This window comes from Vollenhovia emeryi, unplaced genomic scaffold, assembly GCF_000949405.1.
Source record: "Vollenhovia emeryi isolate VEMERY1.0 unplaced genomic scaffold, V.emery_V1.0 DF939159.1, whole genome shotgun sequence".
In the NCBI taxonomy this organism is placed as follows: Eukaryota; Metazoa; Arthropoda; class Insecta; order Hymenoptera; family Formicidae; genus Vollenhovia; species Vollenhovia emeryi.
This window is the reverse complement of record NW_011967207.1, coordinates 1,243,418-1,263,639: the sequence shown is the minus strand read 5'-3', so window position 1 is coordinate 1,263,639 and position 20,222 is coordinate 1,243,418. Positions and strand designations below refer to the sequence as shown.

Here is a 20,222-nt window from a genome sequence, read left to right as displayed (position 1 = left end):
TACAATTCTTTTTTCTAGCTCAGCTGTAATACGCGATGCTGGTGGATGCTCTAAGTCCTAAATAATCAGAGAAGCGCAATCGATGTCTCGCTTGCTGACCGCCATGTTGAGCCCGTAGTGAATCCTATGTGCAAACTAAGCGTACCGTAAATAAGAAGGTATGTTTGTAATGTTATTTTCTAAGAGAAGACACATTTTAGATATCCCTGAGACATTTTTGATACATCTTAGGTATACATATTGCGTGGTTTCGAGTTATATCGTACCAGAACCTGTATTATTTCAACTGCGGGCCCAACATGGCGACCATGAGAAGCATGAAGAGGATAACGATTGCGCTTCTCTGATTATTTAGGACTCTAGTGGAAGCGAGCGATATTCGCCGCGAATCCATAAAAATTCAAGTCGCACTTGACAAACGAACACTTAGCTTTGCACCGCGACAATTTTCGTATTAACCCGTAAACATATTACAAGCTCCTGGTTCTAAGGCTGGATTCACACCCTGGCAGAAAAGCAGAGAGCAGAACAGCGGAAATTCAATCAGAACTCTCGCTGATAGTCGAAAGTTTCTACTTTCTGTCAGCAGAGTATGCTGTTTACTATCACCGCGAGTTCTGATTGGCTTCTGCTTTTCTGCCTAGGTGTGAATCCAGCCTAACTCAACTACTCACTACGGTGAACTCTATACTATACTGAAAGATCTACCGTCTTCTTGAAGAAGATGGGCAAAGTGAAGCAGACAAGTGATCCCAATTTCTGCCTCTTTCTAATAATTCTGATTGGTCAACGATTTTCTATCTCACAATTTCTATGTCATTTACATAAGGCGAGACAGAGAAAATCGTTGACTAATCAGAATCTAGAAAGTGGCAGAAATTGGGACCATTTGTCCGTCTCATTCTGTCCATCCTCTTCAAAAAGGCAGTAGGTCCTCCAATATGAACCTGAGCAGAATTGCCGTCTTCTACCGTTAAACCACAAGACAAGTTATTGTGCGTTACTTTAAGACAAGGATTTAAAACATAAAATATTGTTTTAAGAGTACAAGACAGTCGTTCTGCTCCAGGCCTTATGGTCTGGAGTTCACTGACTGACTCGGACTCCCGACTATCATTCAACCAACCATAGCAAGGTATCGGCCGACTCCAACTGTTATAATCGGTTGAATCATAGTCGGGAGTCCGAGTCAGTGAACTTAAAACAATGTTTGATGTTTTAAATCCTTGTTTTAAAGTACAATAACGCACAATAACTGTCGAGAATGTAGTGCGGTTATGGCTTTACGCGCATTCGCAATCATTGTTGATATACCAGTAGAGCCAATTTAATAACGAATGAGAGAAATCAAAACTGCGTGAAATTCGGAGTAATTTGCCAGTAATCTTTTACCGCGTGTGCAAAGTATGCTTTCACGCGCTTGTAATATTGTACATAACAGGCTGTTATATTTTATAATTGATGCGACATAAATTGCAGAAATTAAATGCCCTAACAACAAAATTGTTGACGCGCGCGATAAAATATTTACGCGTGAAATTGATTTCGTCAACAAATATTAATTTCATTGGATTCAAGGTGTTCGGTTTGTCAAAACGAACGGTTTAGCCTGAGGGGCCTATTCTGCAAACGTTAATGACATCATTACGTGCTTCGTGCAGCAGTTTTTCTATGGTGTATTATATCACAAAGCACGTAATGATGTCGTTAACGTCTACACAATAAGCCCCTAAGATTCAATCCAGGATTAAATCAAAGATGTCACAAGCAACGTCGAAGGATTCGTGCGATTGTCAACGCAAAGTATACCTTATCAGCTTCCGTTCTTGACAGCAGGACTCGCGACGTTCCTTGCGCTTACGCGGTTTCAGCGCGCAGAGCAGAGACGCGCCCTCGGAGTCCTTCGGCTCGTCTCTCGTATCCTTGCAGATCTTGCAGTCGCCGGCGGGTACCAAGCCGTTCACCGTGCTCTCGCGGATACTGCAGCAGCCGTGCGGGGGCGGGGAAGAGAGAGAGAGAAAAAAAAGAGAGAAACCAGGTCAGATTATGGAAACGAAACGCGCGACGGTCTTGAAGTGTCAGCCTTCGAACTTAATCGACTGCCCGTCTCGAGTCAACCGGCCAATCGCGGTAAAAGCGCAAACGGATACGGGAGTGCGGAAACGCGGACGAGACCCGTACAAGGATTCTGGACCGCGAAAATAAGGGGGAAAAAAAACGAAAAGAAAATCGGCGAGGGCAATTATTCGCGCGACAGCCGACGCGTGGCGAATCGCACTTGCTCCCGATTGTCGGCGGTGTGTCGAGTTTCCCGTGCGCGCGGAATATTATATAAGGCCTCTCTGTTTTCTTTTCATGTCATCATCACGCGCTGATATGACGACGTCGGCGGGATCCATCGCGTCTGCCGCGCGGGTAGGATGCGCGGCGACGGGCGCGAGACGAGCAACGGGGAGGCGCGGAGGAAATGCGCCGCTAACGAGATAATCCTGAACGCGGGAGGGACACCTCCCGGGAACAATGCCGAGGCGCCAATAGTATTTGTACATAATTGGGACAATGCGGCAGGTGAGCGTGCGTTCATTCTGCGTCTCGATCGGGCGGGAAACGTGGCAATTACAAAACGGCTGGCTCAAGTGTTCGTAGGAGAGCGGAGCCATTATCGCGCTCTTATCACTACGAAATTCACAACGAACCGGATTCGACCGGCTGCGAAGGCGAGTTCGCGTGCGCGGGGGAGGAATATCCGCGTCCTTGCCGCGGGTGCCGCGTGCACGATAGCGCGACGTACAATTGCTGGTCGCGCGCGAAAAAAGGGTAGTGTCCCAGGGAATAATTTCCTCGCGCGCGGAGCGAGGGGGGTGACTAATTGTGCGCCATTAAATCATAATGCGTCGATAAAAATCGCGAAGTATGCATTTCGCGTTCGCGGGAAATAGAGTGCCGGGTCACTAGGTCGCTTCAACGCAGGCACAGTGTTTTCCGACAATCGGGAAACTGCCGCAACTAAATATATGTTATTTTTGTGATAAAAATGGACGGAGTAAAATTGAATTAAAACGCCGCTCCGTGGGAAAATGCGCGTACACGGCTACTGCCAAAATAAATGTTATAGAAAAAGAATTAAAACAGTTTGGTCGCGTCGCGTTCTGCGATTTATGGTTTCGAACCGACAGCCATCTGAGCTTGGGCAATCGTTGCAAGTTCACAAATATAAGTTCTCTTTGTACCACGAATTAAGGAAATGGCGAATTTCTTTTATCTCATTCTGTCCACTTGTTACAAAATAAGCTATTCATTTGCAGCACTTCGCCGATTGTCCCGCACCCTGCACAAATCGCGTAGCCTAAAAAATCCTCGGAACGTTCATTCTCTTCATAAATAATTTTATATCTATTAGGCGTTATCTCCCCCCTCCCCGAATTTATTAATTGTCGTGTGAAAAATCTGTTTAAAAATATAGCTGCTTTAGCGCCAATACATACTTCACTCGGATTTAGATTCGCATTTTCTACTTTAATAAAAAGCGACACGCTGTATTACGTTTATCGCGCTTATTGCGCTTAAACTTTACGGTCTAATCCGGACGGTCTTTCTCTCCAGACGCAATTTTTCGTGCTCCGCAAAAGTTTCCTCGCATGTAGAAAGTATTATCGCAGTCAGCGAAATCTCGTTATCATCCCAGGGTTTCATTCGTAACCGCCACCTCTAAATTCACGTCTCGCGAATCCGATCCTTCCGCGTGATCATTTTTTTCTCCTGCACATGCGAAATTAAAGTCGCTCGTCTCGAGCTCGCCAGCACTTTCTCTCGTCGCAAATGCTAAGTGACGTTAAAAGATGTTGAACTTCAACCGCGCGATAGTGCTATCTAAGTTTCGAGAGATAACGTTTCCTTTTTCTCCCCCCGAAATTCAGGTTTTCTCGTCGCGCGAATTCAGGCCGTCCTCGACGCCCGATTTGATCTTGTGTCACGAGTCGCGACCCGGGCATAAACGAATTGCGAGGCGAGAGATACTTTCATCGTGACTCATCAAACCGCGCGGTATGCGTGTCTCCGTGTAGAAACGAAGCTTGCGGAAATAAAGGTATGACGTAACAATGTACAGTGGTGGACAAAATGGTTGCGACACTGCTTTTGTTTTTTTTTATGGGTTTAGAAGTGTGCCTTTGGAGTCGGGGTCACGTTCCAAAATCTTTTCTTCTCCGAGGAATATTTTACTCCATGGCCATTCCGAAACCGTTTTGAGCGTTTCCGATCTATTTCTCGAGTAAAATTTCCCCGAGAGAAAACGTTTTCGAACGTAAACCTGAATGCGCGTTCCGAAACTCATTAAAAAAGTGCCGCAACCATTCTGTCCATCACTGTGCGCCTCAATTTTCGTCAATTTCTCTGACAGCGAAACGCTCGTATCGAGCGTGACGAAAGTAAAAACCGAAATCGTTTAATCATTTTTCCGTATCATCCCTATGGGTAATCAATTTCGATTATTACGTTCGTTCTAGTAATTCGATAATTTTTAAGAATGTTTATTAATTTTTCCAGGCGGCTAAATAAGCTTTCCGAAATTACCAAAAATAATAGTAGACTGCTAAAGGTTCAGTCCATATACATTTCTAGATGGTATAAATGCAATATTATGATTTAAAAAATACTGATATGATGTAAAATAAACGCAGTTGTTTGTTACGCGAGTTTAATTCTTACTTGTAATTAGCAGTTCCATAATGTGAACATCCCGACATCTACTTTGTGTCAGCCTCAGCTAAAAAATATTGCTTAAGTAAACGATATAAGAGAACAATTGATTTTAATATTAAATTGAAAACTGCCGACTCAGGTTCTTTTACGTCAATGAATGGCACTCTGGGAAAAAACAGTTACAACCCATTTTGGGGTCCACAATTAGTAATCGAATTATTTGGATTGTCCGTAGCTCTAATCTTTTACGAATTTTACCCCGCGTAACTAAAAATCGCAATTAGCTTCTATCTATATCCAAGATTTTAAAGCAATACTAATCAATTCTCTCAATTAGTTCTGTCGATATTCAGTAACGCAAAGATAATTTTCACTTAAGAGGCACTAACCGAAATGCTAAGTTGCTTATACTACAACAAAAGAGGGTCAAAATTTTTCCCAGAGTAGAGTTACGAACAATCCAAATAATTCGATTACCAATGGTGGGCCCCAAAATGGATCGTAACCGTCTCTTTTTGTTCCCAGAGCAGTCTTCAGATAGAAGACACTTGTTCGATATGCTTAAAAAGATCGAGGGCAATATTTATGGCGACGCTTAAACGTCGCGATAAAATCTATTGTGAAGTGCACACAATGAACAAGGAAAAGGAAATCCTAATCAGACATCGCCTAGACTCAATTAGAAGCGCCGAGGCGACTCGCGGGGCGTTGCAGCTGCATCGGACTCTAAATATAACTTCTTCGCGTGCACGTATATTATTTTGTGTATCTATCGAAGATTGAGAAAATTCCAGCGGTGTGGTATTTTTGTGTCGCGCTTGCGGTGGTCGCGCAGAACGGAAAGCTCGCATCAACACGCTCGCGAGCCAATTACGCCGTCATTCGCCGTTATGCTTTTAACGGTAACGCACCGTTAATTGCTGAGCGATCAATCCTTAATGAGACGCGCGTCAATTTTAGCGACGGCGCTTCGCGTACGCCGCTGTTGCCCTGGACACTCGCGCAAACACAGAATGAAAATGTTATGACGCGTCATTGCAAAATGGTAGCGATCTTACGTAAGAGACAATTTGTGAAATTAAAAAGGTAAATATTTGGGTTGGCCGAGAAATCGGCCGGTATTACTCGAATAGCCAATGTACGTATCGATGAATAATCCCGCACTTTCATTGTAAAAAGTAATAAGATTTAATTACGTCGTTATCATAGTTTGGTGACGGCGTCCGTGCGAGAAATCTTGAGAATCGCACATTTCATCTCGCGTCTCCGATTAGCTCCTCGCTTCCACGGTCGTGGCGGAACAAGCTCCTTTGCCCTCTTTCGAATCGCGGATACGCGCGACTGGTGATCGATCGGTGGATCGAGCCGATCGAGGCGCTCTTCCGATCGCGGGGATCGACGAATGGATGGGAAAGTACGTGACAAAACGGAGCGCGCCGCTTGCGAAGAAGCGCGAGCTCATTGAGGGACAATCGAGGTGACGCGATGATGATGATGATGAGGATGACGACGATGCACCGTCACGTGAATAGATCTAATAAATTGGCAGGCCGACTCGCACGAGACGTAACTCGATTAATTCGCCGGCGGGCGGCTGCGAGGCTCGCGCGCCTGCAAACTTTGTTCCGCGTAGATTAATGTCAATTAACATAAACGGGGGCTCGTGACAGTCGTTTACTATGGATCACCGTGAAAGATTTCCATACGACTTGTTTACCTCCAGAAGAAACCAGACATCCTGCGCAACGCACGTCTGTCAGAAATCGACGATGTTCATTGGAATCTCGTTCCGCGGGATTAAAAATTCAAATAATTGAAATAGCTTACCCGCACAAGCCACGGGTAATTGCTGGAGTTTCCAGATTTACGATACTTTCCCGACAATTTAATGCCTCTGAATAACGCAACGATTTCTTTTCTCGACATATTTTTGTTATCTTATCAGCGCTATTTTTTAAACGACAATAGAGCGAATCAAACTGGCTCGATATTCGCTTCTAAAAATAAAAGGCTACTTGTCCCGTGTCGGCGATCGTTATCGTCCAGCCATTGCATAAGAAATTTCCCGGCGCGAACGATATCAAGGTGCATAATAAGCGACGAGCGTTATCCAATCCGGCGCAATTCCGCGCGGAACTTGCACTTGTGCCACGGTTAATAAATTTCGATTAAGGACGACGTGGAAATCTACTCTTCGTTGAGCTCCGGCGCGTTCTAACAAGGCCTCGGCTCTTTCGCGAATTACCATGGATTTACGGCGCCGTACGGCGAGACGACGCGCTGGCGCGATCGAACTCCTTAATTCTAATGCGAGCGCGGGAGATGCAGAAGAGATCGCTCTCGCGCTCTACCACGTTGTGGAGACTAAAACCGAAATATTTCCGGAATTTCAAGGTTATAAGAAGAATCCTGAAGTTCCTGAAATATTTTGGTTTTACTCAACAGTTCCTTGCGATATAATTTCATGAAATACCTTCGGAACGACTGAATCCACAGTGACATGGAAGGTACATGCATAGTGTAAAAGTAGACCATCGCAGAAATTGTCTCGGAGGATAAAATAATGATTTCGTGCCAGAGCTTACATTAAGAATCGTTAAGACTTTACGTCGTTCTTGCAATTAAAGTTTGATTAGTACTCTTACGTCCATGTCGATATCCATGTATAGAATGTAAAATTTACCAAAGCTTCATCATGATGAATATCACAGAGGCCGTCGTTAACGGCGCTCAACGTCTAAATATTCTATTATTATTAGATGTTACCGTCTGAATATTTTATTATTGGACCGCGGGGGAAACCGCTAAGGGCATTGCGGTGTACAGATTTGAGGCATTACTGGGCATTACTAGGCATTTTTTGGGCATTAGCCCTTGCTGGGGTATTATAAAGATAAAATAAGATAATATAAGATAAAGTAATGCCCACTGGGCATTGGTGGGTATTGGTGTACAAGATTTTGGTCAGCGGTTTCCCCCTCGTATTGGACTTTACCGGTCTCTCTTTTCCTCTCTTCAAGCTCTATCGAACTGTCGCGTTGCAATTCGTATTCTGCTGCGCCCGTTCATTCGGTATGCACGATAAGTTGCCTCTAGCTAGCGGTTTTCCATCGATATGAGCGTTAGCGCTAGCTCGATTGACTTCGAAACGGATGTTACGGCCTGAGTTACTGCAGCTGTTTTCGGAAAACAATGCAGATTCGGTCATCTGAATCTTATTTTAACGAAGCGCAAAACTGAGGTCACTCAATCGTTGATTCAAATGTGCAAATTTGCATAATTCAAATATCCCCTCGCGGCAAAACTCGCGACAGTCTTGGCAAGTTTATTACATTCAATATTTCAAGATCTCGACGTGGCAAAACGAATTCTTACGTTGTCTTACGAACGACGTAACTTTCGCGCTTCCGCACTCGTCGGGATACCTAAAGACAGGGGGACTAACAATAAGTCAAATATCGAGACGAGACCGCTCGACCTCGCTTCCGATCCGAAAGCACCGGCGGATGAACCGGAGCGGATCGCGCGAAGTCATCGCCGCGCAAAATTATGCTAAATGTGCAACTCACGGGCACGCGGGTCCCCCGCTGTCGCGCGTCGCGTTCATGTAATCGCGAGCGCCAACTTTCTTTTCCAGCGACGAGGCAGCGCAACCGGCGGAGCGGAGACGAGTCTCTCGGCGATTCGATGAAACATTTATGGTCGCCCCTGCACGTGGGACCACGCACAGGTGAGAGACGCAAGGTGGCGGCGAACCTCGAGCGCGCACGCACGCCAGCCAGCACACGTGGACACACGTGGAGCGACGACGGTGATCTCGACGGCGCGATCGCGAGGAGCGACGGTCGCGACGATGATCGGCCGATGCAGTGCCCCGCGGTGGCTCTGCTTTCCCCCGGAGGAACGCGCTCGAGAAAAACGACTCGGTCCTTTTCCGCACGTCGATCGACTCGCCGGCGACCGCTCGGCAGCGCAGAAAGAGCGCGTAAAGCACCGCCTGCGCCCGCAATTTCCGCGTGATTATCCGGTCGTTACGCCGATGTCACGTTCGCGGATTTCAGAGCGATCCGCTTCCATTGTCGAGGAACCGCCACTGTTGACTTTTAACTTTCGACTCTCGACCGGCGAGCGAGTCAAAACACCACACGATGACGCGCCAGACTCGAAACTCAAAAGTGATGATCGGCTCGAAGCGATTTCCGCATCGGGAGAAATCGTATCCGCCGAGGCTGATAACAGCGCTATCAAATTTATGTGAACGCACGCAAAGTCGTATTTGTTTTCACACGCGTGTAAACATTAGGAGACTGTTTCGGACCGTTTCATCTCTACCCCATACAGCACAGATAGGTTGCATACACATTGCGGGAATCTTTCGCAGCAATAATTCAATATTGCAAATGAGTTGCGAAACGTTGATGCATCATTGCTATGGGATTTCAGCAACGTTAAAATGTCCGCCTGCAGAAATATTACAATGTAATATTACAGCAACATAGCGATATAATATATTGTATATGCAATAATACTTTGTGTATATTCATATTAATATATAAAGAAGAAGAATTTATGAACAAGTTTCGGATTTTAAACATCATAGAAGCTAACAACATTTTTACGGTCGTGTGTGGAAAACTGTAAGTCGCGGTCACCCATCCAACTTTTAACCACACTCTTGCTTAACTTCGATGATCGGACGGGCTAGCGGTGAACCTTTGGCTCCGACGCTGCTTTCTTTTAATTGCATATTATAAGTACGTAATATACTTGTACATAAAATGATTTTATTAAGTGTTATTAAATGTTAAAAATTATTTTTTAACGTAATAAAATTGCAATATGCAATGTTGCAGCATTGTTGCTGCAAATTTCTGTGCTGTATGGGACGGCATTTATTTGTGCGTGATCAATAAAACTGATCCTATTGAACTTCATGAAAAATCGGTGATAAGGTGGACAATGCCCTAGTAGCACAGTGCATGGACCAAACATTGGTTAAACATTGGCTCATATTTGGTTGCATTGGGCCAATGTTTAGCCGATGCACTGTGCCACTAGAATAACACTCCGCACTACGATCTATCAGCTATCGACGAAAACTGACGGTATCGCGGGGCGATATCCAACCCGCATGGACACACGTATCGCACCCGTGAACAGCGGAAGCTATTTCGAAAATTGCTTTTCTTCGCGCGATCCAAGGGTAGATCCGCCCGTCCTTGTATTTGTTCAGACCTCTGACGATAACAAACGGATAAATTACGAGCGAGCTTCTCGCGGAAATCTCGTTATCACATTAACCCCGGAGCCACGAAGCCACGGAAAAGTGTTGCTCGGAGAGCTTCGAAACTCCGGGAACTTCGGCTCGATTCTGAATTCGTCCAGAGATTGATCGATAAATTTGAGTCAATCCTCTCTGAGACGCCTTTGAAACGTTGACGTGTACACCGGTCACGAATGTCAAGTCTTTCGAGCAACGCTATCGACGTTCACGGGTTCGAGCCGTGTCGACCGATCGGCGATCGAAGCCGCGGTAATTAACGATCGAAGGCAACACTACAATTGAATTCAATTATCGAATTACGGGCTTACCCGCAACACAGCCGAACGGGGGAAAATTCGGTTAACCGGAGCAGGCGTTCTCGGTTGGAAGGACGTTCGTAGCCGCGAATGAATTCTGGCCGGCTCCTTAATTAACGATCCTCGGCTCGCGCTCGCGGCTAATTGCGGTGGGCGCGATTAATTAGGAGCGGGTCAGGGCGATCGTCGTGCCGGTCTCCCGTCCGCGCGCCGTTTCAACACGGTGTCTTTGAGCCGCCGGGTGCTTCTTTGCCCCGGTTTTCAGACTGCGAGGAGAGGGATCACACGTACGTACACACGAGCGCGCGCGTCAAGGACGATTTTCGCGCCTTCACGTTCACGGGCACGCACGACACGCACGAAACGCCGTACCCTCTCTTTTGCGTGTGCACGCACGACGCTGGCGGAAAACCAACTGCGCCGCTCCGCCGCTCGGTCCTCGTCTATATCGAGCTGTCGCACTGTCGCGTGTGCACGTGTCAGAGCGGCTCGCACACGCGGCCCTTTCTCTGCGCTACGACACGCGCGATCGCACGCGAATTTACACGCAGGACCACCCCGAGACCGATTGTATCCACTTGCTCCGAAAACGAAGAAATTTGGCTTGGCTTAGAGAAAAGGGTATAAAGATTTCCAAGACAAGAAGACCTATCGTGAAATTTTTTATCTCATTTTTTTCAAGTCGGACAGCCCCGCCTTACCTTATATACAGGGTGTCCCAGGAGGAAAGGTCAATATTCTGGGAGGTGATAGCATCGGTCATTTTGAGCACAAATGTTCATATGAATATACGTCCCATTCCCCACTGTTTCCGAGATAGAGCTACTTGAATGTCTCGCGTATTTACTTTTTTCTGTACACTTCACCCTTTATCCACTCTCATAAACGTCTGCGGGAATTTACTCTTATACGTCTGTTGACTGTTGTGCCGATAACATTATAGAAATGTTCAAAACGCCTCGCATATTCACAAACGTCGAATATACAGATATGCTGTATGTTTACGGCTTCTGTGATGGTTAGGTTGCCAGTGCCACTGCTGCTGTTGAAGAACACCGTCGAACACGCTTTCTTACGTGCAGAATTCCGAATCGTGAACAATAAATATTAGAAATAGTACGTATGTCAGTAATGTTGCAACTGTACATTCAAATAGCTCTGTCTCGGAAACAGTGGGGAACGGGACGTATATTCATATGAACATTTTTGCTTAAAATGACCGATACTATCACCTCCTAGAATATTGACCTTTCCTCCTGGAACACCCTGTATTTATGCGTTTTATAGCGTTCTTCATTGGCAGAACTGGTGCGCACACTAAGGCTGTGTTCATAGTCAACTCTTATATTTAAGAATTCGTCTTAAACACATGTTCGAAAACCATCTAGCCAACAAATGATCCGTACGGATACCGCATAGGTCATTTTACTGGCTAGAGTATTTCAAAGAGTCACAAGATCACAGTTCAAAGATCACAAGAAGTATTTCAAAAGGTATTTAAGACGACCCTTTAATAGAAGAATTGACTATGCACAAGTCTAGGGGCCAATTTCACAAACGTTGGTTAACTGATAGCCTCAGGTTAATTGATTTTGTCTTTTCTTAACGGTTAACTGACGTTTGTGAAACTCGCCCTTAGGCCCGGCTTCACCAACGTCGCTTAACTTTAAGCTTAGTTTAATCGTTCTTCGTCTCTTTCCAATGGTTACTTTAGAACGAGACAAACATGAATAAAACTGAGATTAAAGTTACGCGACGTTTAGTGAAACCGGGCCTTAAGCCAACGGCACGCGATACCATTTTTCCTACTGGATTCCTTACGAGAGCCAATAAAGATGCAGCGTTTTAGATTAGGTGACTTAAAGCTAAATCCTGATTGGCTCTTGCAAGTAATCCAGTAGGAAAAATAGCATCGTGTGCCGTTGGCTTTAGTGTGCACTCAGTGCGCACCAGTTTCTGCCAATGGAAAATGCTATTAGTTTCGACATTGTATCAGTTTGGGCTTCGTTTACTTTTGATTGGATTTTCGTCGGATTTGTCACTTGAAATTTGAGGACGGGGAGCCGCTCGCCTGGGAAGATCGTTAATATAATTTTTCGAATCGAGTCGCTGAATAAGAAGATTTTCGACGGAAATCCCGCGAAAAACGCGACGCCATTTTCGGGAGTCGTGTCCCTGAATTATGCATCGAGTTCCCTCGGTTGCGCGAGGCGCAGCCGTAATGAACTTTACAGTGAGTCGTAAATCGCCAAGAAAACCGGCGTCCTTTTTCTTCCCGCGGCCGGTTGACAGGCCGAGCTGCGGCCGCTTACCACACGTTCACGCGGCATATGCGGCGCGCGTGCATGAGAGAAACACAAATGTCACGGAACCGGTTTTCGAAGCTCGTTCCCGAGCTGCCGTAAGCTTTACGGCCGAAAGAAAGCAAGTCGCGATCTCTCGATGCACCGCCTTGTGCGCTGCACTCGAAAAGCTCGGTCGACGTGGACGTATTTTTTAAGTCTTTTCGACGATTCCCGCCCGAACGATGTTGCGTGAAAAAAATATTCAAGATGAGCTTTGTCAACTTTCCATGCCAATATTAAAGTCAGATAAAAAAATTGACTCTTTTTAAATTGATTAATCTACGCTGTTGTAATTGTCTTTAATGGACGAGAAAATTCATCATGGCATAAATGTTGGACAGACGCAATCACGACTGGCTCTCGTGAAATATGTAAACCTCCCTGTTTGCACATTAATGATTTACATCTCTTTTGAACATACATATACAATTTATTAATGGCGTTGTTTAAATAAAGAAAAAGAAAGGATAGATTTGATATTCAAATTAAAATATTTATTCGGCATTGCGCACGAGAGAACTAAATAAATATAAATGGGGCTGCGTCAATCGATACGTCACTCGGTACAACACGCCGGCTATTATTTATCTACAGCCAGTCGATCAAAAACAATTCTCAATTCAGATACAAGTCGCGGTTATATTAGTTGGGGCGGTGGAAGGGACGAGAGGGAAGATGAAAAATAGATTCGGTGTCGCGCGCTACGGCTGGGCCATTTCTTCCGCGAAATTACGTTGTAAAATTGTGCTAGTTGAATAAATGTTTCAGGTAAGAAAAGAGCGACGCGCAATTGCAAGCTCGTCGGGGCCGTGTTTAGTTTATCCAAAAAGAAAGTGAACCCGCGTCTGTGTCAGTCGTTAAAGCATGTGAGTGACTCAACAATTAGATTATGTTAATTACTGGTAAGGTAATTTTACTTCGCTGGTTGAAAATGTTCTCTTGGAATTTTTCAGAAACATGAATTATACATGCATACGAAGTGAGAATTAAGCGGCGGTTGCGATTTGACAAGCTGTGCGGATGAATAGTCGCGAAAATTAAAAGTTTAGACAAATAAAATTCATAAGTCTCTGATGAAGTCACAGATACGAAGTAACAAAGGATATAAGAGCGAAGACGGATGTGTCTAAATGATTCTAATTTTGAAATTCATTGTGAAAAATTTACCTCAGCCAGGGTTTGAACCTGAACCACCCTCTCACTAGGCGGGCGTCTCATCGATTCGACCACCGAGGCATGTATTCAATTTTTAGAATAACCATCCTTTTTTCTGCGATCAAAACTTAGAATCGTGCGAGATATCAAAGTAATAATATTTGAATAATATTTGAAGTATTTGACAGAGGACGATAAAAAAACTGACTGCTCAAAAATTCGTCAAACAAAAAGATTATTAAGGCTGCATCGGTTTAAATTAAAAAAGTTATAAATGAATTATAAATTAAATTAGTTCTTTTGCAGCTAATCAAATAAAATACACAGCGCGTGCAGTCTCTTTTGTCTCATAAGCGCGACGCTTCCGGCACAAATTAGATCGTTTAAATGCACCTCCACACTTGTATCGATCTAAAAGAGATTATTTCGTTTCGCAACCTTTAGACCGCCCGTTGTCGCGACTACAATAACAAAATATACAGGAATTCGTTCGCTATCGATCTCGATCATCAACGCTTCTGCTCGCCAGAGGCGTCCGAAATAAAATCTAGATCGATATGTCGCAAGAGTTACCGGAAGGACGGTAGCTCGTTTTAACGACTTGGCGTTCGTTTTAGCTCGTTTATGCGACGTATACACGACAGGCACGTAACTCGTGGCCCGGTAGTAATGCTCGCCGTGCCGAATGCGATCATTATGCCTGTATGTTTCGCGATCTCGCGCGCACGCGTTCGGTACCCTTGACGTCAACGGCTCTATTTTCGGCCGTCGTCGACGTACATTTAGCGCTGGGCCGTACATCGTAAAATCTACGACGACGATTGAACACGAGCGAGCTGTATGTTCATAACTAAATTGCACTCCGCAGAGCTTTCTCCGTCTCACAAGAGAACTCCTTGGGGCAGTGATTCGCTATGTCAAGGAGAATTAATTCACTCACGAGGTTTGGATTCAAAACTGATACTGTAGTTTGGTTGCGAAATAAAAAGAATTATTTATCGCGCAATGTAATGTTGTGAAATCATACTCGCGTTTATATAAAGGAAAAAGGAACTGTCAAGCTGCTCCAGCAGAATTTTTCTGGTACCATTTTCTGGCACTGATTGCACTTTGGTTGCAGAATTCAATATACTATTTTTTTTCCTTTGTATAATAGAACGCGTAAAAAATATGCTTTAACGTCTGTTTAAAAATCTTTCTTTTTAAATATGCATATTTCTCCTATATTTACTTTTTATCTGCAAGTTATTACGCAGTTACGTACTGCCTTGAAATAATTTTTACTATCCTGTTTTACTTATGGATAAATACTGTGTTATCCGCGCGATAAAGCTTTCTTACCGCAGCTCGTAACTGAAAATATGTCTTGTATTTTTAACAAAAAAAGTTTAACAATCTTTTTTATTTAGGTCAATGATAATCGCGAGGTGGAAAAAGGTCATTATGATGATTGTAAATTCGCGGCTAATAAAAAAGAAGCACCACTGATGAAAGAGAGGGAGCAGGCTGTGTTTGTTGCTGCGGGACTTCAAAAGAATCGTCGTCACGTGTGTGAGTCACGCGTATGCATATGAAACGAATTATTTTTCCATGCTACGTTTCGCAGTCAGCACAACAGGATGCCGAAAAAGAAGCCCGCGTGTTATGATTGCGCGATTTACGATCTACGTATTTCGCGCAATAGTTTCTCTGTCGATGTGTCGATTACCGACATTAAAAAAAAAATAGAACGCGTAGGTAGATCCCACAAAAACGATGCTTCGTTCTTCGATCTCTCGAAGTCCTTCGACTTCCCACTATGCCATCTTCAATTACGATTACGACCTGGAAAATTCCGCTTCGACGTGCGACGTTATAGTTATATCGGCGCAATAAAAAATTACGAGCGAACTTAGGAGCGTTTAGAAGCGAGTTACGAGGTGATTAACGTAATCGGTCAGCTCCCTATTTCCGCAAGTTGCGGACGGTGCCATTGATTTTCGCGAAATTAGACAGCTTGAAGTAAGTTCGAAGCGATATGCATAAAAATCAGACAACCAAAATCTGTAATTTTTCATTTGTATAACTTGACGAAGCTCTACGTACACACGATATTAAATCTAATTCATGATGATGATACTTTCAAAATGGCATTACAATTATGTAACAATAATTGGAATCGCACATATGATGTTAAAAAAAATCTCTCCTCTATAAAGAGACGTTATGTCACAAATAAATGTATTTTTGTGCGGCCGCAGCATCAGAAACGGGATTGATCTCTGTTGCCTTGATTTGCGTGTCATCGATTTTACAGTTTCTTTCGGTAAAGCGCACAACGGCTGCGCTATTTACGTTACCAGACACGCGTGTCTCGTATCGAAACCGGCTTTTTCCAAGCGGATGTTTCCTCTGGCCACTCGTGCCAGATTTGGTTGAAGTCCGACGAAATCTATTAGCAAACGTTACGTCACTCTTGGACCGCTGCCTGCGACGGAAGAGCGCAGCCGACAAGCGATGATGATGCACAATCATATGCACTGATTCATCATTTTGCATTCTTCATAAAAAGAGACTATATTCTTCGAGAGAAGAATTCGAAATAGGTTTTATAACATTAGCTTTTAATTGATTTGCGTTTGTATCTTTTAAGATACTTGAAATTTCATATTTAGTTAAGAAGTTTATCAATAAGTTAATAAATAATAGTCTTTAACGAGTACCTATAACAGATTCGTAGTCATTTATCAAAAGCAAAAATGAGATCATTGCGAGTTCAATGACATCGAATTAATTGCAATGAAGGATTATCGGGCGTACTGACAGCTAGTTGATCAAGTATAACGTGAAATAACGATTAACACAACGCTACTGGGCGCAATAACTGTAAATATAATTCAGGAATGCGTTATAACAAGAGACATTGATTTATGTGTTTTTAAGTACCATAATTTGCGAAAGTCTTTATGGAAATCACTGCGCTAGAATATCATGTCCTTCGAGACATGATATCGTTCTACAGGGTGTCCCAAAACCGTTACAGTCTCATAAATTTAGTCTCGCGAATTTCAAAGAGTATCGCAAGAGACGTAATCCTTAAATGTCTATCAAACATCTTCTCGATATGAAATCGGAGTTTATTTTAAATATGTTCAAGATATAATTTTAATTTTTTTAAATTTATTAAATATTTTGCCGATATTAGGAGTCTCAAGATAAATTAAACTGAATATGCATGTATAAAGTTGAGAATAAAGTGGAGTGATAAATTATAATCAGTCGTAAAAAAATAAGTTCTCTCATTTCTAATTTTCGAGATCGAGACTGGTTTCAACTTTAGCCGCTAAATATTTTTGTGTCGCGCGGTGAATAACAATATTAATATTTGTCTCCTCTGGTAGCGAAGCGATATAGTTTCGAGACACCTCGTATAGTCGCAGCAAATCCGGTCGGAATTTTCCTACGGCCGGGTGCGAAGGTGAGAACTTCTTTTTACTTTCGCGAAACACATCATCATCCAATTCTGGATAAACGGGGAGTAGGCGCGTATTCAAGGTCGACAAGAGTGCGTACGTATGGGTGCATGGTGATTCATTCGCCCATGAAAGAGAGAAAACACGCCTAAGACGCACGGATGCGAGAGAAGAACGGACGAAGGACTCGACTTGCGGGTCCATTTCCTTGACTTGCCTGTCGATGTAACGTGGTCCAGGACAATAACGTTTCCCCGTAACCTTTCGCGCATAAATAAGCTCGAGCTGAATAGGATCGTGCTGAATAAGTTTCGACCGCGATCCTCGGACGACAATCAGAAATCTTAGTCTCGCGACGACAATCGAAACTGCGAATCTTTCTTTTAAATACACGTAGCCAAACAATTTTGTATTGGTAATTTATGCACGCATTGCAAATTTACAAATGCGTTCACGAGGCGTTGTGAAAATAGTATCACTTCGGAACCTGTTACAACGTAACAGTTTACTTCAAGTTACGGGACAAAGGTTCCTCCATAGGTATCGATTCCGGTTAGAAGCCGGTTTTGACGGCAAGGGAAGGGCGGTTACAAAGAATACAAAAGAATTTAGTTTCAGAAATGTGGCGGCAAAACTCGGAAGAAAGAAAAAAGGAGGCTCTACCGGTTCGAAGATTTGGGACGCGATTTGAAACTTCCTGCTCCCTGCGAAAATCTCTCACAGGCTATGAATATGACAAGTGCGTGACGAGGTATGTAATTATACATGCAAGATAATTATTACAAGTTTGATATGTTTTCGCAGGAAGAAATGTGCAAATTTAAATTCTATTCTCGGAATCGCGCGGTATTAAGAATTAAATTTGACAGAAAAGATTTCCGTCAGATCGTCAATTATTAACTCACCTGTTCTCATCTATTATCATCTATCGCTCGCAGACGCTCGCCAAGACGTTTATTATCAAAATGTTATCGCCGACGTAGGAGGTCGACTTGTTGGATTTCATAAAAATCCGCAGAGTGGCAACGGTCATTCAAGTGTCACTATAATTAGACTCGCGATCTATTTTAGCACAGTACAGTGTATATTCCCTTGAAAATATCGACGTCCGTTAACGGACGATTGATTAGGCCACGATCGCGAGACAAGAAAAAGGCGCTATCGCTCTGTCCGATAAGCTGCGAGACGTGTCGCGCACTGAGTGATGTAATTAATACCGCGGCAATGTTTTAGGTACCTCGCGCGATAACCTCACGATTAGCGATCCCGCATTGAAAACATCCACTCCTCGTGCCGAAAAATGTCGCCTTATCAGCGATGCGAATTACTTTTCCGGATAATTTCCTCGCGACTCGACAAATGGACCGTGTGCAATTTATACGCGTTCTCCCTCTTTATCGAGCTCCCCTCTCTTCTCCTTTCTCCGGGATAATTTATCTCGAATCCGTCATTCAATGGCGAATCGAGACGAAAACTGGCAAAAACTGCTCGAAACTGCTCCCCTTCCAATTCTCCTGGGACTTTCAATCTTGTACGCATTTCATTTTTCTTTAAGTTAATGGAATTCTTAAGGTTTTTCCAACTTGGAGCATCAATCGCGTTATTTTCGTACTGGACGTCGCGAGTTTCGAGGACACGTATTTTCAAGAGAAATATGAAAATACGAGAATTAAATGTTTACAAAGAGAAGAATCTGAATACTATTGAATCGCGTGAAATATACGATGGAAAGTATTTTATAAAATATATATGCAACGCATAAATGCGAATAGAAAGAGTAAAGTGGCAGGAGTAAAAATTTGGGCGCTTGATAATTTCCTGTGCCTCGTCCGACTTTTGCAAAACTAGTTTCGTTTCAACGGCTTCCGAATGTTTCCACGATTGCGAGGGACGTGCGAAACCGTGAAAATTTTACCGTCAACATTTCGCGCGTGCGCGCCTCATTATTTGCACTATATTCGGTGAGAATCGGATATTTCGAGTTCTGCGACAAAAAGGCGAAACAGGCGCGTCGTAAAATGCCACGTTAACAGCAAGGTGACACACACTTGTTTTCAGCTCGTCAAAACCGGAAAGGAGCAGTTTCAGATGAAGGCTTCCCCGGCAAGCTCTCTCTCTGCCTGCGTGTCTCTGGCTTTATTTTCGCTCGTATCAGTCGACGTCTTATCGACTCGTGTCAACAGAATCAGCGACTCGACCCTGCAAACTATGTTCTATTTCCGGATCGTAGGAGCTATTTCTACCGGAGTTTACACGATCATCTAATCCACGACGGCCAGCGTAAGCCCGACAGATTCGCGCCTACGTCAAAAACTCAAGGTGTTCGCCATTATGTGACGACACTGACATTGGATTTTTTTTTATGTCGGTATTGTATTAATAGCGGTTTATAAGAAGAGCTCGATAAACCTCCTTCTTGAACGTGACACCAAAGTATTTATTTATGATCTGTCATTCAGGATACTCTAAATTTCATCTCATTTACAAGCGTATTCAAATATTAAACTGCACAAATTACAATTATATTATAATAAACACAACAAAAGCGTAAATATTTATTTACAGCCGTACTTTTAATCTCATCTCTGTACTTGTAATTACTTATTAAATAAAACTTGAAAAGTTCATACTTTGGTACTCGAAATAAAATACTTTGATTAACAATCACTTTCAGACCAGTTGATTTTCTTACCTTTTTCTGGATAGATATTTTTTTAGGTTTCAACATATAAACATGTAGAAACTTTCTTGTCGGTATTTTCGATTGGGTCAAGTCACCTAGTTGTTCAACCGGGGCGAATTTTTAGTTACACAAATGTAATGGCAGTAATTGAGCGGTTTAAACGCATCTCTGCTCGATTTCCCGTTGTTAAAGGAATTATTGTCGAGTGAGGGCGACGGGATGAAATGCAAAAAAATTCCTACAAGAGAACGCCTGACCACGATGGCGGAATAGGAAGACGCCGTGCCCCTTTGTGACGGGGCCGCT

The 20,222-nt window shown here is 43.5% G+C and overlaps 1 protein-coding gene across 1 annotated transcript in view; it reads right to left on the bottom strand.

Annotated features, from left to right (window-relative positions):
• Nucleotides 1-20,222, bottom strand: part of LOC105564868 (protein FAM13A) — a 41,196-nt gene that overhangs the window by 6,383 nt on the left and 14,591 nt on the right. The window contains exon 5 of the mRNA XM_012017604.1: nt 1,810-1,980. Coding sequence (XP_011872994.1) covers nt 1,810-1,980 — 171 coding nt within the window. The remainder of the gene's footprint in view (nt 1-1,809; nt 1,981-20,222) is intronic.